The sequence below is a fragment of the Hemitrygon akajei genome, chromosome 6, assembly GCF_048418815.1.
Source record: "Hemitrygon akajei chromosome 6, sHemAka1.3, whole genome shotgun sequence".
NCBI classification, from domain to species: Eukaryota; Metazoa; Chordata; class Chondrichthyes; order Myliobatiformes; family Dasyatidae; genus Hemitrygon; species Hemitrygon akajei.
In genome coordinates this window covers 183,748,455-183,773,392 of record NC_133129.1, presented here as the reverse complement: position 1 = coordinate 183,773,392, position 24,938 = coordinate 183,748,455, and the positions used below count along the sequence as shown (strand labels likewise).

Genomic DNA, 24,938 nt, shown 5'->3' with positions numbered 1-24,938 from the left:
GTAAATTGGCCCCACTGGTGTAACTGGGTGGTGTGAGCTCTTTGGGCCAGAATTGTCTGTTACTGTGCTGTATCTCTGAATAAAAAAATAATGATAAAGACCTCAAGACTTCATTTTATGGGAGAAAAGAGGCCCAGTCTTCAATAATAAAATTCACCAATTTGAACATTAAGCTTAATACACACTCCTAATCTTATACTGTGAAGGCAGATACATGATGATGGGGATAAGCATGAGGTTAAGGAAAGTATGTCGAGATATTCGGTACATTTAAGATTAACGTGGAGCTTGATGAAGGAGATTGGTTAATTCTGAACATATTATGTTAGTGGGGCCTGAATCTTTTATCAATGAAGAGCTATGCAAATATAATGTAACTACTTATAATAACATTGCCATTGAACATAGAACAGTATAGCACAGGAATAGGCACTTCGGCCCACAATGTTGTGCCAAACCAATTAAACTAATAATCAAATGACCAACTAAACTAATCTGTTCTGCCTACACAATGTACATATCCTTCCATTTTTCTCTGCATCCATCTGCCTATCTAAACATCTCTTAAAAGTGCCTGACGTATCTGCCTCAACCATCACTCCAGGCAGCACATTCCAGGCACCCACCACTCTATAAAAAACTTCCCCATCACTTTTCCTTTGAAATTAACCCCTCTCACCTTGAATGCATACCCTGGAAAACATTGTCTATCAGTACTATCTGTGCCTCTCGCTACTGGAGGCCATTCGGCCTACTGCATCCCTGCCAGCTCTCAATAGAATAATCCTATTACTCCAACTCCTCCTGCCCGTCCCACGTTTCCCATTCTTGTTTTCTCTCTCTCTCTCACATTTCCATCAACTACCTCTTTCAGTTTTTGGCTCTTAACAATCCCTATGGGTAATTTAGATCAATCGAGTCATAGAGCACTGCAACACGGAAACGGGCCTATTGGCCCACCTGGTCCATGCTGAACTATTATTCTACCTAGTCCCATCGACCAGCACTTGGACCATAGCCCTCTATACCCCTCTAGTCCATGTACCTATCCAAACTTAAGAGTTGCAATCGAACCCACATCTACCACATTCCCATTCCACACTCACACCAAGTCTGAGTGAAGAAGCTTCCACCTTAAACATTCTACCTTTCACCCTAAACTCATGACCTCCAGTTCTACACGAGGAAATCTGCAGATGCTGGAAATTCAAGCTGCACGCACAAAATGCTGGTGGAACACAGCAGGTCAGGCAGCATCTATAGGAAGAAGCACTGTCGACGTTTCAGGTCGAGACCCTTCCAAAAGCCTCCAAACCTCCAGTTCTAGTAAACCCAGCCAGCTCCATCATGGGCAGTAGCATCCCCACCATCAAATACTGTACATCTTCGAAAAGCAACGTTTCAAGAAAGCAGCATCCATCTTTAAGAACCCCTATTACTCAGAACATGGCTTCTTATTGCAAACATCAGGGAGGAGGTACAGGAGCCAGAAGACACACACTGAATGTTTTAGGAACAGCTTCTTCACCTCCACCATCAGACTTCTGAATGGACAATGAACTTATGAACACTACCTCTCTATTTTTTTCTCTTTTTGCTCTATTTTTAATTATATTTCTTATTGTAATTTATAGTACTTGGAAACATGGGGTCCCTCAGCTGTGGTTAGCAACTTATCCAGAAGAAAAACTCTGATCTCAAATCTCTGCTGCCTTGCGGCTGTACCCACTCGTGGGAAAGCCTTCGGGAGTAAACTCAGAGGGAAAATCTGGAGCTGGAGTCCCCAAGGCAGTCCAACACTGAGTTCAACGCTGAACTGGCAACTCCTGCGATACCACTGGTGCCAAACTGTATCAGTCAGCTGCGCGGGGAACAGCTTGCTCTCTATATCACACTGCCCTGGCTTATGCATATAATATAGACAGCTAGAATGCAAAATCCATGGTCAACCCCGACCAATGGAAGCCTCAATTAATAGTACATTTTTAATGTATTGCAATGTACTGCAGCTGCAGAACAACGCATTTCTCAACATACATCAGTGATAATAAAACTGATTCTGATGTTGTTTCAGGCTTTTCACATGGTCACTATCACGAACGATCTCAGGGATACGTGGAACACAGGGATACAAACTCTCCGCAATGTTTTGCATATGAAGGTATATGTTAATTTAACAGCACAATATGGGCCAAATTGGACTAGACAAGTAGAGAACTTGGTTAGCAGGGACAAGTAGGGCATGATTCTGTGCTGTGTAACTCCATACAGTTGTACCATAGCCTCTTTCCATTTCACTGGCTTGTCTACCTGTGCTGCCACCTTCAGGCTTCCTTGAAGTGGTACATCAAGCTCACTCTGTTCCTCAACACTACCCAGGACCTCACCATGCATTATGGTTGCTGTTGCTAAAGGAAGTTCTCTTTGTAAAATCTCGTTGTGCTTAAACTGGCTGCTGCATTTCCTGAGCCACAGTAACAGGCCCTCCAGCCCAACAAGCCCACGCCGCCCAATTAAGCCTAACATTACCAATCAACCTACTAACGCATACATCTTTGGAATGTGGGAGGAAACACACTCAGTCAAAGGGAGAACATACAAACTGCAGTAGGAATTGAACTGAGGTTGCTAGCACTGTAATAGTGTTATGCTAACCACAACTCTACTTTGACATTCCAAAATATTAGGTTTATTTGTCACATGTACATCAAAATGTGTTGTTTGTGTCAAATCAGTGAGAATTGTACTGGGAACAGTTGACAAGCGTCACCATTTTTCCATGCTGTCATAGCATGCCAACAACTTACTAACCCATATGTCTTTAGAATATGTGAAGAAACCAGAGCACCCAGAGGAAACTCACACAGTCATTGAGAGAATGTACAAACTCATTACAGACACTGGCCGGAGTTGAACCCTGAGAGCTCACACTTTAAAGCATTATGCAAACCACTATGCTACCGTGAGGTCTGTATTAGTGCTCCAGAAATTTTTGCAAGACAAATTAGCAATTATATTTGAGAGAAAGTGTACTGCAATTAAAGCAACAGGTTTATTATAGAAACATTACCATGTGTTGCCAGAGACAGGGCATTCGATGCTTCAGCAACTGTTCAAAGATTTTGGCATGCCTTTGGATTCTGCAAAGAAATAATTTTGCAGTTACATTGAGCTGGTGGAAAGGAAGGCAAATGCAATGTTAGCATTCATTTTGAAAGGACTAGAATATAAAAGCAAGGAGGTAATGCTGAGGCTTTATAAAGCATTGGTTAAACTGCACTTAAGCATTGCAAGCAGTTTTGAGTCCCTTACTAAGAAAGGATATGTTGGCATTGTAGAGGATCCAGAGGAGGTTTGTAGGAATGGTCCTGGGAAGCAGCTTGCTCTCCATTACCTACTGTCCAGGCTTGTGTATCTAGACAGCTGGGTTGCAACATCCATGGTCAAGCCTGACTGACGGAGGCCTCCACCTCCTGAGGATGAAAGGGGGGTGGGAGTGGGGTTGGAGTATTGATAATGGCTGGGATCACCTGTTTTGTAAAGACACTGCCCAGAAGAAGGCAATGGCAAACTACTTCTGTAGGAACATTAATCAAGAGTAAACATGGTCATAGGAAGACCATGATCACCCTCATCATTCGACACAGCACACAATGAATGAACAAATGTATAAGGAGCGTTTGGTGGCTGTGGGCTTGTACTTGCTGGAGTTTAAAAGAATGGGGGGGGGGGGCCGATTTCATTGAAACCTATCAAATATTGAAAGGTCTAGACAGAGTAGATGTGGAGAGGATGCTTCTTATAGTGGGGAGTCTAAGACCAGAATGCACAGCCTTTGGATAGATGAACATCCTATTAGATCAGAGCTGAAGAAGAATTCTTTAGCCAGAGGATGGTGAACCCGTGGAATTCATTGCCACTGGAGAAGGCAGGAGAATTGGGATGAGAGGGATATTAAATCAGCCATGATGGAACGGTGGAGTGAGACCCCAATGGCCTAATTCTGCTTCTATGACTTATGTGCATTGAAATAAGACCATATGAAAGAGCCACACGTAGAGATTTAATATCATGTCAACTTGCATTTAAACAAATCATTTAACAAAGCAAAGCATCCCAAGGTGCTTCACATAGGAACAATTATCAAACAAAAACTGACACCAAGCCAAAATGAGATATTAATGTTACCTCTGGTTACCTCATTATAAGAAGGATGTGGAAGCTTTAGAGACTACGTAGAGGAGATTTGCCAGGATACTACCTAGATTAGAGAGCACGTCTTATGAGGATAGGCTATGTGAACTAGGGGTATTCTCTTTGGAGTGAGAGAGGGCAAGATACAAGATGAAAAGAGGCATAGATAGAATGGGGAACCAGATACTTTTTCCCAGGGCAAAAATGGCTAATATAAGGAGCATAATTGTAAGGTGTTTGGAGGAAAGAATAATGGATACTTCAATGACACAAATGTGGGCAGATGCTGGAAATCCAGAGCAAGACACACAAAAAGCAGAATCACAATCAAAATCTGGTTTAATATCGCTGGCATATGTGGTGACTTTTTTTGCTGCATCAGTGCATTACAATATATAATAATAAAAGCTATAAATTACAATAAGAAATATGAGAAAATCTGCAAGTGCTGGAAATCCAAGCAATACACATGAAATGTTGGAGAAATTCAGCATGGAAAAAGAGTACAGTTGATGTTTTGGGCTTAGACCCTTCATCAGAACTGGGGGGAAAAAGTTGAAGAGTCAGAGTAAAAAAAAAATGGGGGAAGGGGAGGAGGAAACATAAGATAATAGGTGAAACCAGGAGGGGGGAGGGGAGAAGTAAAGAGTTGAGAAGTTGAGTCGTGAAAGAAATACAGGGCTGGAGAAGTGGGGAAGTGCAAAATGGAAGAGATGCAGTTAAGGGCAGCATTGATGGTGGAGGAAGGGAAGCTCTTTCTTCGAAAAAGGAGGACACCTTCATCTTTCTGGAATGAAAAGCCTCACCTTGAGAACAGATGCAGCAGAGACGTAGGAATTGAGAGAAGGGGGTGGCATTTTTACAAGTAACAGGGTGGGAAGAGGTATAATCCAGGTAGTTATGAGAGTCAGTGGGTTTATAATGAACATCATTAGGTAAGCTGTCTCCAGAGATAGAGACAGAGAGAGATTGAGAAAGAGAAAGGAGGTGTTGGAAATGGACCAAGTAAATTTGAGGGCAGGGTGAAAGTTGGAGGCAAAGATGATGAAGTTGATGAGCTCTGCAAAGGTGCAGAAAGCAGCACCAATGCAGTCGTTGATGTAGCATAGGCAAAGTGGGGCATAGACACCATTGTAGGCTTGGAACATAGCCTGTTCCATGTAGCCAACAAAAAGGCAGGCATAGCTGGGACCCATTTGAGTATTCTTGGTTACACCTTTTGCTTGAAGGAAGTGGGAGGAGCCAAAGGAGAAACTGAGAGTGAGAATAAGTTCCACCAGAGGAGAGTGGTGGTGGAGAATTGGTTGGGTCTGATGTCTGGAAAGAAACAGAGGCCAACTTGGTGGGGGATGGAGACGTAAAGGGACTGGACATCCATAGTGAAAATAAGATGTTTGGTGCCAGGGGACTTGAAATCATTGAAAATAAATTATAATAATTATATATTAAAAGAATAAATAGTGCAAAAATGAGGAGGAAAAATACTGCGGTAGGACATAATTTTGAGGCGACTAGAGGAAGTATAGGAGAATGTTAGAGGTAGGTATTTTTAAATTAGAGCGGTGGGTGAATGAAACATATTACAGGGGTAGAGACAGAGGCAGATACATTCTGCAGAAAGCTGTAAATGCAGCTAGATCCATCATGGGCATTAGCCTCCCCAGCATCCAGGACACTTTCAAAAGGTGATGGCCCAAAAAGGCAGCATTCATATATGAAGACCTCCATCACCTAGGACGTGCCCTCTTCTCATTGCCATCATCAAGGAGGAGGTAAAGGAGCCTGAAAACACACACTCAACTTTTCAGGAACAGTTTCTTCCCCTCCACCATCAGACTTCTAAATGGATAATGAACCCATGAACACTACCTCAGTATTTTCCCCTCTCTTTTTGCATTACTTATTTAATTTAATTTTCTTTTTTTATATATCCTTATCATAATTTATAGTCTTTATTATGTATTGCAATGCACTGCTGCTAAAAAACAACTAATTTCATGACATATGCCGTGATATTAAACCTGATTCTGATACATTAGGGACATTTAAGAGATTCTTAGATAGGCACATGGATGATAGAAAAATGGAGGGTTATGTGGGAGAGAAGGGTTAGTTTAACCTTGGAGTTGATTAAAATGTCAGCATAATATCGATGGGCTGAAGTGCCTGTACTGTTCTGTACCTTTCTATTTCTATGATCAAACACTTGTTCAGAAATGTAGGATGTAAATAACTCCTTAAAGGAAGAAGATGGAGATACGTAATGCTTCAGGGAGGGTATTCTGGAATTTGTGGCCTTCTCATACAAAGGTGAAGTAGCAGAAAGCAGCCATGAGCAAAGGTAAGATGGAAAAGTCTACAGAAAGTGGTGGTTATAGATCAGTCCATCACACCCAACGCCCTCCACACCACTGAGCACATTTACAAGGAATGCTGTCACAAGAAAGCAGTATCCATCAAAGACCCCACCATCTAGACCATACCATCTTCTCACTGCTACCATCAGGCAGGAGGTGCCACACCACCAGGTTCAAGAACAGTTATTACCCTACAATCATCAGGCTCCTGAACTGGACTGAACATCTTCAATCACCACGACACTGAACTGATTTCACAAGCTATAGCAACACACACAAGAAAATCTGCAGATACTGGAAATCCAAGTCAACACACACAAAATGCTGGAGGAACTCAGCAGGCCAGGCAGCATCTATGGAAAAGAGTAAACAGTTGATTTTTTGGACCAAGACCCTACATCGGGACTGTAATGAAAGATGAGAAGTCAGAGTAAGAAGCTGGGGAGAGGGGAGGAAGAAATACAAAGTGGTTGGTAATAGGTGAAACCAGGAGAGGGGGAGGGGATTTCCAGTTTCTGCAGATTTTCTTGTCATTGTTGTGCCACAAACTACAGACTCACTTTCAACAACGCTTTACAACTCGTGCTCAATATTATTTTTATCTGCACAGTTCGTCCTCTTTTGCACATTGGTTGTCTGTCAGTCTTTGCTTATGTATAGTTTCTTGTAAGTTCTATTGTATTTCTTTCTTTGTAAATATCTGCAAGAAAATTAATCTCAAAGCAGTATATGGTAACTTATATGTAATTTGATAATAAACTTGCTTTGAACACCCCTTTGACATTGAACTTCTTCCTTCATAAACACTGGAAACACCCTCGGTTTTTATTGAGATATAAATGAGACCTTTTATATCTCTCTGAACAGAAACTTGAACTTCAAATTAACATCAAGTATACTGTCATCTGAGTGAACATATATACACCACCAAATGAAACAACATTTTTCTGGACCACAGTGAACCCACAAAATGTATATCACACACAGCACATAAACAAAATACCATTGATAATAAGCCTAACATCCTGGGAAAGGTTTCACTGCTAGTGTAATGGTTTCTCTGTAGTTGCAGTGTTTGGGTTATGGCTAGAGATAACGGGGGCTTTGGAATGTGCGCCAACCAGTGAGGGGAGTGTTTTTCTTTCTTGTGTGCCCGAGAGAGAGGGATTCACAGGGTTTTGTTCGGCGGAAGATGGAGAGAGAAGATGCTGGAACGGAGAGGTCATAGACTGCAGGATGGAGTGGACGAGGAATGGGGCTGGGAATCAACGATGCCCGGGGGAAATCGAAGGGGAACTAATGGACGGGAAAACCGTCAGCTCCAACATGCACGTTAGACTGTTTCATTAAAATGGGCCCTTTTCTTTTTGCTTTTCTTTACTAATACTCTAGTCAAATTAAGAATCATAAAGCTAAATCATTTAATTGGATATGGTGTACCGTTTGTTATTTCGTGGTACTGATTTGTAACAGGGGAACATCATGCAGCAACCACACAAACAAGATTTCACAAGCTTGGTGGGGTCGGTGACTGTCTTCCCCTATACTAATGCCACTGGCAGAACCTGAAGGTTACATAAGTTAATAAAATATAATTCAAAATTCATGTAGTGCACAGCACAGTTAAACTGTGAATGGTTATTGACAATCTTATTGACGAGACCTCGGTGGTGGCAGGGTATTCATTAGTCTCACAGCCTGAGGGAAGAATCTGTTGCCCAATCTGGCCGTCCTAGTCCTGATGCTCCTGTATCTCCTTCCTGACAGTCGTGGGTCAAAGAGATTGTGGGACGGGTGGTAGGGATCCTTATAATACTTCGGGCCCTTTATCTACAACACTCCCGGTAAATGTCACAAATAGAGGGGAGGGAGACTCCAGTGTTTCACTGGGCGGTGTTTCACTATCCTCTGTAGGGTCTAGCAGTCTGATGTTTTGCAGCTTCTGTATCACACAATGATGTGACCAGACAGAACACTCTCAACAGTTCTTCTGTAAAAAGTTGTTAAAATGGGGGCGGGGAGCTTTACATCTCATCCCAAATGCAATCGCTAAAAAAAAATCTTGAAGTATAATGAAAAATGTAATATTGTGACTTAACAGAATTTCTTCTATTACCAGTGTAATGACGAAGAAAGCTTGTATACCTGGGTAAACACCTTCCGGCAAACCTGGATCAAGCGTCTTCTCCCTAAGCCAGTATTTCATTTAAAGCCCATTTAATTAATGCAGCCTCTTCCTCTTAATGAATGCTTGAACAGAAGCCAACACTCTAGGCTAAGAAAGAAACGACTTCTTTTTCACCAAAGTAATTTTTTGGGATTTCTCCATTAATCAATAAATAACAGGCCATATTCTATTCCTTAAATCACCATTTACAACTTGTAATGTGATCTAAGTGTCTTTGACCATGGATGATCGTTGATGCCATACAGGGTGGTTTGAGTATCTCAGAAGCTGGTGATCTCCTAGGATGTTCAAGCACAACAGTCTCTAGAGCTTACAGAGAATGGTGCAAAAAATAAAGAAAAAACATCCAGTGAGCAGCAATTCTGTGGGTGAAAACGCCTTAATGAGAGAAATCAGAGAAGAATGGCCAGACTGGTTCAAGCTAACAGGAAGGCGGCAGTAACTCAAATAACCACGCGCTAAAACAGTGTGTACAGAAGAGCATCTTTGAATGCTCAACACATCGTGTGTTAAAGTGGATGGGCTACAGCAGCAGAAGACCACAAATATACGCTCAGTAGCCACTTTATTAGGTACCACCTGTACCTAATAAAGTAGCCACTGAGTACATAATGTTATGAAAGGATTGGCATGAATGCAAATCATATAGAGTGAAGTTCAGGCACACACACAGACACACACCCCACTAATTCATTGCTAAGACACATACGTATCCAGAGAATGCTCGTAAAATCCTGCCAGGTACTTCGGTGTTTCTAGTAGGACAACCAAAGCCCAGAAAGCATCCTCTTCCTGCATATTCATTAGGAGCATGGCTGCAATATACGACATTCCTGGTGAAAGAAAAATCGTAAATCAAGTGAGTGCAGAATTCATTCAAAAGTTGCATGCAAAGTTCATCAAGTTATAGTGCATGAAGCACAGAAACAGGCCCCTTGGCTCATCTAGCCTGTGACACTCTAATTATTCTACCTAGTCCCATCGACCCCCACCTGGACCACAGCCTTCCACATGCCCCCAATCCATATACTAATCCTCCAAGAGGACCACAACCTTGTCATAGTTTGGAGGATTGCATACCTCAATGATGCAGAGAGCTATGTTGGCTAGAATCAGGGCTTTACGCTTTGGCTCTTGGTAGGGTCACCAATGCCAAACAGGTCCAAGGGTAGAGGCCAGACTAAGAATGGTCCACTGGTCTAAGAGTAAGACTGGTCAAAAAAATATTGTTATGGAAACAACAATGAAGAATCTGAGTGCGATGGTATTCTTCAGTCTCCACCAGGGACTTGCATTATTGACAGTAGTAAAAACAGAGAGGAAGCTATTGACATGATGAAGGAAGCCCTGAACACCACCAGAAACAGAGGACCTTCATTCCTCACTAAACACCAGCAGCATAGCAGGAAGTAACCAACACCATGTACTTATACAAACTTCTTCTAAGTGCTGTAATTGACCCCACATCCATCACTTGGCAGCTCACTGCACACTTGTAACCACACTCTGAGTGAAGAATTTCCCCCTCAGTTAATTAATAAGTAAATAATGAAGAGAGCGATAGAAGGTAACATAAGAAGTCACCATCTCCTTCCCAGTCTGCAGACACTCAAGACTGGATTTGATTTACTGCCTGCATGGTTATACCCTACTTTTTCAAAATTCTAACCACAGACCCAATCAAATTTAAATCTGAGTTTATTGTGATATGCCTAAGTACATGCCTGCACAGCTTAATGACTGCAGCATCACAAGAGCACAGCATCAAACAAGCAGCATTCACAAAATGTAATTTATACTGAAACTATACATTTTTTTTTACAATAAAACACAATCAGCACAAAAAAGAGGTAAAGTCTATTCTAGCCCAAAGTGGTCCCAATGTTGTTATACTAAAGCAGTGATTAGGGTTGTTCCGCTTGGTTCAAGGACCGAATGGTTGAAGGGAGGTAACTGTTCTTGAACCTGCTGTTGTGGGACTTCAGGCTTCTGTACATCCTGCCCAAAGGTAGCTGTGAGAAGATTGTATGGCCTGGATGGTGGGGATCTTTGACAATGGAAAGCACCTTCTTGAGACAGCACCGCTTGCAGATACCACTAATGGTGGGAAGTGATGTGCCCATGATGCACTGAGCAGAGTCCACTACCCCCTGCAGCTTCTTACATTCCTCAGCATTCAGATTGCCATACCAGATCAGTCAGAACACTTCTAACAGTACATCTAGAGGTTTGTTAGAATGTTCGGTGGCAAGCCAAGCCTCCAGAATATTCTAGGAAAGTAGAAGTGTTGAACATCTTTACTGCTGATACCACAATATAGACCGACCCTCCCCACATCTGATACACTGCAAACCAACCCTCCCCACTGCTGACACAATATAAACCGACCCTCCCCACTGCTCACAATGTAGAGCGACCATCCCCACTGCTGACACAATATAGACTGACCCTCCCCACTGTGATACACTATAGACCGACCCTCCCCACTGTGATACAATGTAGACCGACCCTCCCCACTGCTGACACAATATAGACCGACCCTCCCCACTGTGATACAATATAGACCGACCCTCCCCACTGCTGACACAATATAGACCGACCCTCCCCACTGCTGACACAATATAGACTGACCCTCCCCACTGTGATACAATATAGACTGACCCTCCCCACTGCTGACACAATATAGACCAACCCTCCCCACTGCTGACACAATATAGACCAACCCTCCCCACTGCTGACACAATGTAGGCTGTCAGGCAACCATTAGTTGATCATCTCTTCGACAATGGGAGAGGTGTTAAGATCATAAGACGAAGGAGCAGAAATTGGTTCTTCGTCCATTGAGTAAGCTTCACCATTAAATAATGACTAATTTATTATTCCTTTCAACCCCATTCTCCTGCTCTCTCCCTGTAACCTTTGACACCCTGATTAAACAAGAACCTATTAAACTCTGCTTCAAATATACTCAATATTTTGGCTTCCACAACTGTCTATGGCAAGAAATTCCAGATTCACCATGCTCTGGCTAAACAAATTCCTTCTCTGTTCTAAATGGATATCCCTCTATTAAGGCCAAGCCCTCTGGTCCTAGATTACAGGAAACAATCTCTCCACATCCACTCTACACTTTTCAATATTCGATCGGTTTCAATGAGAGCTCCTTCCCCCCACCACCATTCTTTTAAATTCCAGAGAGTACAGTCCTAGAGCCATCAAATGCTGCTGATACATCAAGCCATTCATTCCTGGTATCCTTCTCGTGAACCTGCTCTGGACCCTCTCTAATGCCAACACATCCTTGCATGTTTTCTCCATGTTAGGTGTGGAGATGATCTAGGTGTCAGAGTTGAGATCTCTGTAGATTGTAGGGTTGGTGGAGATTACAGAGAGAGAAAGGGTGGCATGGTACTGTGGTAGTTAGCACAATGCTTTACAGTACAGGTGACCTGAGTTCAATTCCTGCCACTGACTGTAAGGAGTTTGTACATTCTCCCCACGTGCATTTCCTCCTGCAGTTGAAAAATATGGCATTTGTTAGGTTAATTGGTTATTGTAAAATTGTCCCATGATTAGTCTAGGGTTAAATCAGGGTGGTGCTGGGTGGCATGGCTTGAATTCTGCACTGTAGCTCAATTAAAAAAAAATAAAGGCCAGGTAGGATTTGAAATGCTCTGAAATCAAGTAGTCACTGAATAAGGAATGAGATTTTGATTTAGGATGCAAGCAATGGACTTTTACATTTGAAAAAGGAGATATGAGCTCGTGTATGAAAGGTGAAATGAGCAGACTGGAATGCTTTAGAACAGTGAAATTCAACATAGTAAGAGTACAGTGATATTCAAAGTATGTGTGTTACCATATACTAACCTTGAGATTCATTTTATTGCAGGCATTTAGAAGGAAACAAAGAAATACAATAGAATATATGAAAAGTTGTTCATAAACAAAGTCGGTCAAACAATGTACAAAGGACAAATAGTGCAAATAAAAATAAATAAACAAATCTGAAAACATGTACTTATTGAAAGGGACTGTATTTTGTGTCATTGTGCTATTTTTAAAGCTGCATCTGATCTAGAGTAACAATCATTTTGTTCACCTTTGCACTTGTGTACTGAAGAACAACAATAAACAATCTTGAAATGGACATAGGATAGACAAGCCAATATCCTTAGTGAGACCACACCTGGAGTATTGTGTACAATTGTGGTCCCCTAATCTGAGGAAAGAGATTCTTGCCATAGAGGGAGTACAGAGAAGGTTCACCAGATTGATTCCTGGGATGACAGGACTTTCATATGAAGAAAGACTGGATCGACTAGGCCATAGGTCGGCAACCCGCGGCTCCGGAGCCGCATGCGGCTCTTTCATCTCTGTGCTGCGGCTCCCTGTGGCTTTGGAAAATAAATGATGAGTATTTAATTAAAATGTATTTTATGTTAGTTTGTTAGTTTTTGAAATGTAATTCTAAATTTGAAGATTATGGTGATCTTGTACAATCTAAATAAAACGTGTTTTTTGTCGCTATTAATATACGTCACCACTGCCAATGCCTGACACCCGCCAGTGCGCGATTTCTTTAATTTTTCGATCCAAGGTAGGCTAACTATGGAGAATTCTAAAAAAAGAAAAGTGACTGAAGAAAACAGAACGTTTAATGATACGTGGGCAGATTCATTTGCTTTCACTGCTGACGAGACTGGTTTACCGGTATGCTTAATATGCAATGAGAAACTAGCAAACAATAAAAAGTCAAATGTCGCAAGACATTTCCAGAATAAACACGCAGCCTTTGCTCAAAAATATCCAGATGGAGATGAGAGAAAAAAAGCCGTTTCGGAACTGATGCGGAAGGTTGATCTGAGCAAAAATCATTTCAAGAAGTGGATGAAGTCTGGAAAATCAACTACATATGCTAGTTTTGTTGCCGCTCAGGAAATAGTCAGGCACGGGAAGCAGTTTACAGATGGTGAATATATAAAAGAATCTTTCATTAAGATTTCAGAACATCTATTCACGGACTTTAAAAACAAGAGTGAAATTGTGCAGAAAATCAGGGATATGCCCCTCTCTGCAAAGACTGTCAAAGACAGAACCATAAAAATGGCAGAAGACATCACAAGACAGCAAATTAAAGACATCAATTCAGCTGTGGCCTACTCGATTGCCTGTGACGAGTCTAAAGACAAAGGTGATATTGAACAAATAGCGCTGTTCTGCCGGTATGTAAACTCTGCCGGGCCACAGGAAGAAATGATTTGAGTTGATACCTCTAAAAGGCCAAACACGGGGGGAGGACATCTGTGAGGCTGTCTTGAATTGTTTAAGAGCCAAAGGAATAAAGACCACCCACCTGGTGTCAATAGCTATTGATGGGGCACCAAGTATGACAGGAGCGCACAAGGAATTTGTGGCTTTACTGCAGAAGTCGCTGGACAGAAAGCTGCTGACTTTTCACTGCATCTTGCACCAAGAGGCACTGTGCGCTCAAACATTTCCTCTGGAATGCACAGAAGTAATGGATGTTGTCATTCAGATTGTCAATAAAATAATGGCAAAAAGTTTAAATCACCGTCAATTCCGTTTGTTACTGGACGAGCTGGAAAGCGCATATTCTGATCTCCTGCTGCACAACAAAGTCCGGTGGCTGTCCAGAGGGGAGGTGCTGAAATGCTTTGTCGCATGTCTGGAAGAAGTGAAAACTTCCCTGGGCAGCAAAGTGTTCACCTTTCCTGAGCTGGAACAGCCAGAGTGGCTGGAAAAGCTACACTTCATGGTAGACATGACAGCGCACCTGAACACGCTGATCACAGCTCTTCAGGGGAAAGGACGCACAGCCCTGCACATGTTGGAGGATGTTTTGGCATTCGAGCGCAAGTTGACAGTGCTTGCCAGAGATTTACAGAAAGGCACATTGTCTCACTTCCCCAATTTGAGAGAGTTCAAACAAGCTCACAACATGATAAATTCAGAGTATTTACATTCTGCAATCATCGCAACGCAAACATCGTTTGGGAAACGCTTCTGTGAGTTCAGAGAGGAAAAAAAACACATTATCCTTCCCGGTCACTCCCTAAGCATCGATCCATCCCTACTGAATACGACTGCATTGGTAGGTGTGAGTCAACCTGATCTTGAGATGGAACTGGCCGACATAGCCGACAAAGACATATGGGTGTCCAAGTTTAGACGCTTGACAGCAGACCTTGAAGATGTTGCCCGTCAGAAGGCCGTTCTTGCTCAGAATCACAAATGGAGTGATATTGAAAACCTCCCCAAACCGGACAAACTTGTGTTCGAAACATGGAATGCTATCCCCGACATTTATGTAAACATTAAAAAGTATGCGCTTGGAGTCCTGTCGATCTTTGGATCCACATATGTATGTGAGCAGGTGTTCTCCAACATGAACTTTATTAAAAACAAACATCGCGCACGCCTCACAGATGACAGCTTGCGATCCTGTGTAAAGATGAAGGTGACGTCATACAGCCCTGATGTGCAGACGCTGTGCGCTGAGGTCCAGGAGCAGAAATCCCATTAACTAAGTATGATAAATATTTTAATTGCCTATTATTTTACGTATATTCATATTTTTTCATTGTTCAGTTGGCAAAGTACTGGAGAGTTTAACATCGGTAGCTGAGCGAAGGGCGCTGAGTAGGCTACGGTCAATTATGGAAAACTCTGAACATCCTCTACATAGCACCATCCAGAGACAGAGAAGCAGCTTCAGCGACAGGTTACTATCGATGCAATGCTCCTCAGACAGGATGAAGAGGTCAATACTCCCCAATGCCATTAGGCTTTACAATTCAACCGCCAGGACTTAAGAACTTTTTAAAAGCTATTATTAATGCTTTTTGAGATAGTGATTTAGATGCATATCATATTTTTTACTGAGTTAAGTATTGTATGTAATTAGTTTTGCTACAACAAGTGTATGGGACATTGGAAAAAAAGTTGAATTTCCCCATGGGGATGAATAAAGTATCTATCTATCTATCTAGTCCTTTTATTTTTCAGGCTGACAGCTGGCTGACGTTATGTTTGGTTTGCTGCTGGCGGACAATTTAAGTTCGGCGTTTTTCATAAATACAAGGAGGACTCAAATAGACATTGAGTATTTTACTTAAAAGTAACCTTCAACCCAACGTCTTTTTTTTGGAGTTCAAAATGTTTTTGTTGCATGCAGAAATGTAATTTCGTTTTCTCTGCAGGAGTTCATCGATTTCATAAATGCAACACATTATAGTTTGTTTATACATAGCATAAAGGCAAAAAAAAAACGTTGTATGCAGGGTTATTTCATTTTAAATGTCAAACGGGTTTTGTGGCTCTTAGTGTTTTCTTTTCTGTGGGAAATGGGTCCAAATGGCTCTTTCAGTGGTAAAGGTTGCCGACCCCTGGGCTAGGCTTATACTCACTGGAATTTAGAAGATTGAGGGGGGATCTTATTGAAACGTATAAAATTCTAAAGGGATTGGACAGGCTAGATGCAGGAAGATTGTTTCCGATGTTGGGGAAGTCCAGAACGAGGGGTCACAGTTTAAGGATAAAGGGGAAGCCTTTTAAGACCGAGATGAGGAAAAACTTCTTCACACAGAGAGTGGTGAATCTGAGGAATTCTCTGCCACAGGAAACAGTTGAGGCCGGTTCATTGGCTATATTTAAGAGGAAGTTAGATATGGCCCTTGTGGCTAAAGGGATCAGGGGGTATGGAGAGAAAGCAGGTACAGGGTTCTGAGTTGGATGATCAGCCATGATCATACTGAATGGCGGTGCAGGCTTGAAGGGATGAATGGCCTACTCCTGCACCTATTTTCTATGTTTCTATCCTAATGGTGGAATGGGCGCAAAGATCATTTGCTTTATCTGCTATAAACCTTATATGCACCTCCATTCCACCTGGTAAATGTGGAATTTCTCAGTGGCTAACCATTTCAATTCCTATCCCCATTCCAATTCTGATAAGTTGGTCCATGGCCTCCTCTCAGAGTGGGGGAGCAACACCTCATCATATTCCATACAAGTAACCTCCAACCTGTGGCACGAACATCGATTTCTTCTTCTAGTAATTTATTATTTTCTCTTTTTCCCCCCCTCTCCTTCCCTTTTCTTCTATTCCCCACTCTGGCCTTCTCCTCACCTGCCTATCACCACCTCCTGGGTCCCCTCCATCTTCCTCATCTCCCATGGTCTACTCTCCTCTATCAGATTCCTCCTTCTCCAGCCCTTTAACCTTTCCTTCTAGCTTGTCCTCTCCTCACTTTTTCCAAACCTTTTTATTCTGGTGTCTTCCCACTTCCTTTCCAGTCCTGATGAAGAGTCTCAGCCTGAAATGTCAAATGTTTATTAATTTTCATAGATGTGGCCTGACCTGTTGAGTTCCTCCAGCAGTTTAAGGGTGTTGTATAAAAGTACATTCTTACACAATTCCAGGTAATCATTACACATTTGCTGATTCATGCAGATTTGCAACATTGAAACATAACTAGAGAGAAGAGAGAAATCCTTTGGCATTTCTCCTGAGAGCTTCCAATTCAGAAATCCCTATTCATATCCTACAGAAAAATTGCAGAATCTCAGGGACTGGTTGTCAACAGTCTCATAGTACCTCATCATCTAGTCAGGACATCTGAGAACACTTCACAGCCAATGTGTTAACTTTGATCACCGATGTCTCCCTCCCCACTATTTGTGACATTTACTGGGAGGTTTGTAGATGAAAGGCCTGAATTATTGTTGAAGATTCCCGCCACCCATCCCACTACCGTGAGGAAGGAGGTACAGAAGCATCAGGACGAGGCCCGCCAGACAGGGTAACAGCTTCTTCCCTCAGGCTGTGAGACTAATGAATAGCCTGCCACCACTGAGGTCTCATCACCAGGACAGCGAGCTGTTTACCTGTGCTGCACACTGTGTGCATTTTGAACTATTTATGGTAATATGTTGTTTTATGTGCTGTGTGTGATATATGTTCTGTGGGTGCACTGTGGTCCAAAGGAATGTTCCTTTGTTTGATTGTATAAATGTACAGTCAGACAACAATAAACTTGAACTTGAAGTACAATTTGTCTCTTGTTATGCAGGCAGCATGCACAACATGCAAACTAGAATGGAGAATTGTAGAGATACGTGAAGCTGGAAAAGGCCACAAAAGCATTTCTAAAGACCTGAGTGTTCATCAGTCCACAGAAAGAGAAATTGTCTACAAATGGAGGAAATTCAGTATTGTTGCTACTCCCCCTAAGAGTGGGCGCCCTGCAAAGATCACACCAAGAGCACAATGTGCAATGCTGAGGGAGGTAAAAAAGTCAAAGGTGACAATTAAAGACCCGCAGAGATCTCTAGAACTTGCTAAAGTCTCTGTTCATGTGTCCAGTGTAAGAAAAATATTGAAAAAGAATAGTGTTTATGGAAGGACACCATGGAAGAACCCACTGCTTTCCAAGAAAAACATTGCTGCACATCTCAAGTTCGCAAAAGACCACTGAGATGTTCCACAATGCTTCTGGCACAACCCAAACTCCGATGCCCTGAGCTGTAATAGTGTAATGTCAATCACTACGCTACTGTGGTCCCCAGTGGGGTTGACTTCCAATATAACTCGGAGTCCTGCCATGTGCAGAAGTTCGCTGATGACACGGCCATAGTGGGGTGTGTCAGGAATGGACAGGAGGAGGAGTATAGGAAACTGATATAGGACTTTGTGATATGGTGCAACTCAAACTACCTGCGTCTCAATGTCACCAAGACCAAGGAGATGGTGGTGGACTTTAGGAGATCTAGGCCTCATATGGAGCCAGTGATCATTAATGGAGAATGTGTGGAGCAGGTTAAGACCTACAAGTATCTGGGAGTACAGTTGGACGAGAAGCTAGACTGGACTGCCAACACAGATGCCTTGTGCAGGAAGGCACAGAGTCGACTGTACTTCCTTAGAAGGTTGGCGTCATTCAATGTCTGCAGTGAGATGCTGAAGATGTTCTATAGGTCAGTTGTTGAGAGCGCCCTCTTCTTTGTGGTGGCGTGTTGGGGAGGAAGCATTAAGAAGAAGTACGCCTCACGTCTTAATAAGCTGATAAGGAAGGCGGGCTCTGTCGTGGGCAAAGTACTGGAGAGTTTAACATCGGTAGCTGAGCGAAGGACGCTGAGTAGGCTACGGTCAATTATGGAAAACCCTGAACATCCTCTACATAGCACCATCCAGAGACAGAGAAGCAGTTTCAGCGACAGGTTACTGTCGATGCAATGCTCCTCAGACAGGATGAAGAGGTCAATACTCCCCAATGCCATTAGGCTTTACAATTCAACTGCCAGGACTTAAGAACTTTTTTAAAGCTATTATTAATGCTTTTTGAGTTAGTGATTTAGATGCATATCATATTATTACTGAGTTAAGTATTGTATGTAATGAGTTTTTGCTACAACAAGTGTATGGGACATTGGAAAAAATGTTGAATTTCCCCATGGGGATGAATAAAGTATCTATCTATCTATCTATCAGTTACATACAAGGCTATGGAAAACTTCTTCAATTAGCTGGAACACCATTGCCCCCTGGTGTCCAACACTGTACATGCAGAGTTAAGTCAAGTCAAAGTTAAAGCACAAGAAATTCTGCAGATGCTGGAAATCCTGAGCAACATACACAAAATGCTGGAGGAACTCAGCAGGACAGGCAGCAACTATGGAAATGAATAAACAGTCAATGTTTCAGGCTGAGACCCCTCATAAGGACTGGAAAGCAACCACAAATCCACGTATGCACAGGTGAAATGAAAACTTACTTGTTGCAGTATCATGGGCACATAGCATCAGATTCACAAAAACATAAATTAAAGATAAATTATATGCATTTTTTTAAACTAGAAGTTAGAACAAAAATCCATTTTAGTGAAAGTGATCGAAGTAGTTTTAGTGTTGCTGAACTATTGTGATTAGGGTTCAAAGATCAAAGTAAATTTATTATCTAAGTACATATATATCACCATATACAACCCAGAGATCCATTTTCTTACAGGCAATCAAGGTAAATACAAGAAACACAATAGAATAAATGAAAGACCACACCCAAAAGGACTGACAATCAATGTGCAAAAGTCAACAAACTATGCAACTACAAAAAGAAAGAAAAATAGTAATAATAAATAAGCAATAAATATCAAGAAATGAGATGAAGAGTCCTTGAAAGTGAGTCTGTAGGTTGTGGGAACAGTTTAGTGATGGGACAAGTGAAGTTATCACCATTGGTTCAAAAGCCTCATGGTTGAAGGGCAATAACTCTTCTTCCACCACACATCTATGCACATTTGTCAAAGTATTAGATGTGGTGCTGAATCTTCACAAACTTCTAAGAAAGCAGAGGTGCTGTTGCGTTTTCTTCATAACGGCACTTATGTGCTGGGCCCAGGACAGGTCCTCTTATCTCTGATCCCCTGATGAGGACTAGCTTATTGAACCCTGGTTTCCTTCTCCTGAAGTCAACAATCAGCTCTTTTTGCTGACATTCATTGAGATGTTCAAGCAACACACACAAAATGCTGGTGGAATGAAGCAGTCCAGGCAGCATCTATAGGGAGAAGCACTGTCGACGTTTTGGGCCGAGACCCTTCGTCAGGACTAACAAATGAGATGATAATGAGATGTTGTTGTTTTCCTTTATCTGAAGATTGCGCCAGCAAACAATGTGACTAAAGGCAATGTGCTTCAGAAAGTTCACGGAACTACTTCTTTTAAATACGATTCAGCTACTATTGGAACCTGCGATTTACATTTTGATGTTGTCTTTTTGGGCTGAGTGAGTGATCTGGCACTTGGTTGTCTCCGAGGGACTTCGGTGTGTGGCCTTGAGCCCATGATTGACTCCATTTCTCGCCGATCTCACTGATTAAAGCATTGAGCAAGATTGAAATCAATGAGGACGAGAGTATGTGGATGCTCAGCACCATCTGCCTGTGTTTGACATGTCCGTCTCTCCCTTGCGTTCAATGCTGCCAGAGTCTTGAGTCTTGGGCAAGGTTTAATTGATATGTTTTGTGCATTAGGCACAGTCACTACTTGCTTAAATCAAATAGTGTATTCTGAATATTGAGATGTGCAAAATATATAAACCACAAAACCCACATTTTGGAAGGTTGAATTTGAAAGCAGAGTACAGGGTTAATGGCAGGATTCTTGGCTGTGTAGAGGGACAAAGGAATCATGAAGTCCAATCTATAGATTTGCCCAAAGTTGCCATGCAAATTGATAGGTTTGTTAGGGTATATGGTTTGTTGGCCTTAATTAGTTGGGGGATGGAGTTTAAGAGCCACGAGATAATATTGAAGCTCTACAAAACACCGGTTACACCACACTTGGAATATTGGGTTAATTTCTGGTCCCTTCATTATAAGAAGGTGTGGAAGCTTTAAAAAGGGTGTAGAAGATGTTACCTGACTAGAGGGCATGGCTTATGAAGTTAAGTGAAGGAGTGAAGGAGGATGAGAGGTGACTTGATAGAGGTGCAAAAGATGAAACAAGGAATAGACCAAGTGGACAGCCAGAGACTTTTTCCCCAGGGCGGCAATGGCTAATACAAGGGGACATAATTTTAAGGTGATTGAAGGAAATTATAGGGGCGTGTCAGAGGTTAAGTTCTTTACACAGAGAGTGGTGGGTGCATGGAATGCCCGGTCAGGGGTGGTGGCAGAGCCAGTTACTTTGGGGGTATTAAGTAAAATGGAGGGTTAGATAGGCTTTGTGTAGGTTAAAATGTCAGCACCACATTGTGGGCCAAAGGGTCTGTACTGTGATGTAATGTTCTAAAAGGCAGAGGGGTGAAGAATAAAACAGACAGTCCTGGTCCCTGTATTTACCTTGCCCTGTGCCAAGAACGTTTGCTCCAGTTTTCTTATCAATCTATAAGTAGAACACAGAGGCATATAGCAAAAGGAACAGGCCTTTTGCCCCACACCATCTGTGTCATTCATGATGTCAACTTAAGCTGCACATCTGCCTGCACATGGTCTATATCAGCACTATGGTAGCATAACATTTAGCACAATAGCCAGTCAACCATCCCTTACTAGCCTAAACTCTTTTCTCTCACTCTCATCAACCCTGTCACAGTAGTGCTCATAGAGACTAAGAGCTTTTTCATGTATAATTTGGCCATAAACAGGGATATGCTTCTGTGACATGTCCTCTAGCCACACACTTAATGCTTTCTCAGTCTTCGTAAGCACTTTATCACGAACCAGAGAGACCATTTTTGCCGATGTAGGGGCAGCACCAACACTTCCACGAATTTCAGCTTCTTTCTGCTTTATTGTGCGAATGCTTGATTCGTTCTTACTGACCTTTTGGAATGCGACATGCAACTTTTCAAAAGATCTAATATTTCTACTTTCTCAGCAAGAGATAACACTTTAAGCTCCCTCTTAGCCTTTGAGGAATTGCTTTGACCACCTAATTGCTTTTTAGGACCATTTTTTTCTCACAGGAACACAGTAGCGAACGAATGAGAGACAAGCCAGACAATGCTCGAACAAGTAGTGCTGGAAGAGCGCGCGCGCGCACACGCACACACGCACACGCACACGCACACGCACACGCGCACACACACACGCGCACACACACACACGCGCACACACACACGCGCACACACACACACGCGCACACACACACACGCGCACACACACACACGCGCACACACACACACGCGCACACACACACACGCGCACACACACACACACACACACACACACACACACACAACGAGTTTAGAGTCCTTGAAAGCCTGTCCATAGGTTGTAGAATCAGTTCAGAGTTGTGGCAATGAAGTCGTCCATGCTGGTTCAGGAGCCTGACAGTTGAAGGGTAATAACTGTTCCTGAACTTCAGTCACTGTTGTATGAAATGAAGCATACCATTTGCCCCTCTGGTAGCAAGAAGACAGTGACCAAGGGATTTATTTTATAATGTCAACTGTACACCAAGAACTCTTTGTACTTTTTGAAATAATGTGTTGCCAAGATGACACCACGCTGTGGTCTCTGTCAAGGTCTTGGCTCAGATTTAGTTGGGTTTTTTTTAAGTTCATAGGTGTGGTTTTGGGGACAGAGAGGTAAGTGTTTAGAGACAGGGATTTTGTGGAGTTAGAGGTCAGACTGGAGTATAGGACTCTGCTCTGTGCTCGAAGGCCACCAATGTAGACATGGGGATGAAGGACACCTAGAGTCCAGGCTTCCACTCAGTGCTTGAAGGCCAGCGACGTGGATGTGTGATGAAAGTCATCTGTGGATGTCAAGCTAGCAAATATTGTGGGTGAACACCAATGAAGATGCAGGTCAATGGGTCCTGGAGATCAGATGATCAGGCAAGCAGGAGCACAAGTGTCCAGAGATCCGTGTCCTGTCATCAGTGAGTCCTGGTGTCAATGCTACAGATTGAAGCCTGAAAGTTGATCAGAAGTCCAGATGTCAAATCACAATAGCCGAAGCCCTGGGTCTGCAAGTCTGAAGTCCATTGGGGGAGTCAGGAGCCCATTGTCTGTAAGTCCACTAGAGGCCTGGAGGCCTGTACTGAAGTTGGAGAGTCGGAGGGAGGAATGGGGTTTGTTTTGCTGTTGTTATTTTGTTGCTTGTTATGTTCTGTGTTGCTTTGTCGATCATTGTGGGCATGCTATGCTGGCTCCAGAATGCGTGGTGACACTTGCAGACTACCCCCAGCACATCCCTATTTGTATTGGTTAACACAAATGACAGACTTCACTGTATGTTTCAATGTACATGTGATGAATAAGTGAATCTAAATCTAAATCTTTTAGGTCCAAGGAAGAGGCAGAAGAAGGGTGCAAGAGGCGCTGCAATGTTTTCTCTTAATCACAAATAATTTCCTGTACCGTTCCTGTGACAGATCAGCAACAATATTGAACTCTACTGAGGCTCCTTCCTTGCATCAAAGATATGCTGGGTATGAGCAAGCAATGACGGTACTGGCGTCATTGGGCACCACAATAGCGTAACGCTACTACAGCTCAGTTTGTTCCAGAGTGCAGTGCTCAATTCCGGTGCCATTCTGTAAGGAGTCTCTGTACGTCCTCCCCTGGGTTTCTCCTGGGTGCTCTAGTTTCTTCCCACAGTCCAAGAATGTGTCAGGTTGGTTAATTAGTCATTGTAAATTTTCCCATGATTAGGTTAGAATTAATCGAGTTTGTCAGGGTTTCCTGGGGTGGTGTGGCTCAAACAGCCGGCAGGGCTTACTCTGTGCTGTGTCACTAAGTAGATCAATGACAGAACGCCTTCACTCTTACCTTGACAGTAGCCGATCTGAGGGTTATATTCTGCATATGCGGAGAGGATACGGAAAAGCCTTGCTTGCCCTTCTTTAGCTTCTGGGTTCCTGCCCATCAGGGAGCAGTGTGTTGGAAAAGATCGCTCTGCACAAAGTAAAACTACAAATCAACCTCTGAGTAAACCCCAAATCAGGCTTCTACATATTAAACAATTCAATAAATAACAAGATTTCATAAATTTATAAAAACATTGGCCCAGAGTTTCCTAGTGGGTAGTGAGCCTTCTCACACTCACCTACCTGCTCAATATCCACCAACCTCTGGTGGACCTTCTAGAAATAGCACTCTCAGTGAAACAACCTCCAGCCTGAATATGCGGCCTTTTGGATAGGAAAGGTGTGAAGAGGATACTTTCAATAGTGGGAAAGTCTGGGACCAGAGGGCATAGCCTCAGAATACAAGGGTGTCTCTTTAGAACAGAGATGAGGAGGAATTTCTTTAGTTCTTCATAGAATTATAGAATTCATAGAATTCCTGATCACAAGAATTATTCCAGGAATGAAAAATGAGGAGAGTTTACTGGAATACACTGAACTCACTGGAGTTTAAAAGAATGCGAGGGAATCTCATTGAAACTTATTGAATATTGAAAGGCCTAGATAGAGTAGATGTGGAGAGGATGTTTCCTATAGTAGGAGCATCTAGGACCAGAGGGTTCAGCTTCAGAATTGAGGGACATCCATTTAGAATAGAGATAAGGTGAAATTTCTTTAGCCAGAGGGTGGTGAATCTGTGGAATTCATTGCCACAGATGTCTGTGGAGGCCATCATTGGGTATACACAGTTAAAGCAGAGGCTGATAGGCTCTTGATTAGTAGGAGTGTCAAAGGTTATTGGGAGAAAGGTGTTGAGAGGG

At 42.5% G+C, this 24,938-nt stretch overlaps 1 protein-coding gene across 1 annotated transcript in view; it reads right to left on the bottom strand.

Moving 5' to 3' along the window:
• Positions 1–24,938, bottom strand: part of LOC140729749 (TBC1 domain family member 12) — a 151,351-nt gene that overhangs the window by 100,298 nt on the left and 26,115 nt on the right. The window contains exons 5-7 of the mRNA XM_073049914.1: positions 24,041–24,166; positions 9,449–9,572; positions 3,071–3,140 (exon numbers count right to left, since the gene is read on the bottom strand). Of these exons, the coding sequence (XP_072906015.1) occupies positions 3,071–3,140; positions 9,449–9,572; positions 24,041–24,166 (320 nt within the window). The remainder of the gene's footprint in view (positions 1–3,070; positions 3,141–9,448; positions 9,573–24,040; positions 24,167–24,938) is intronic.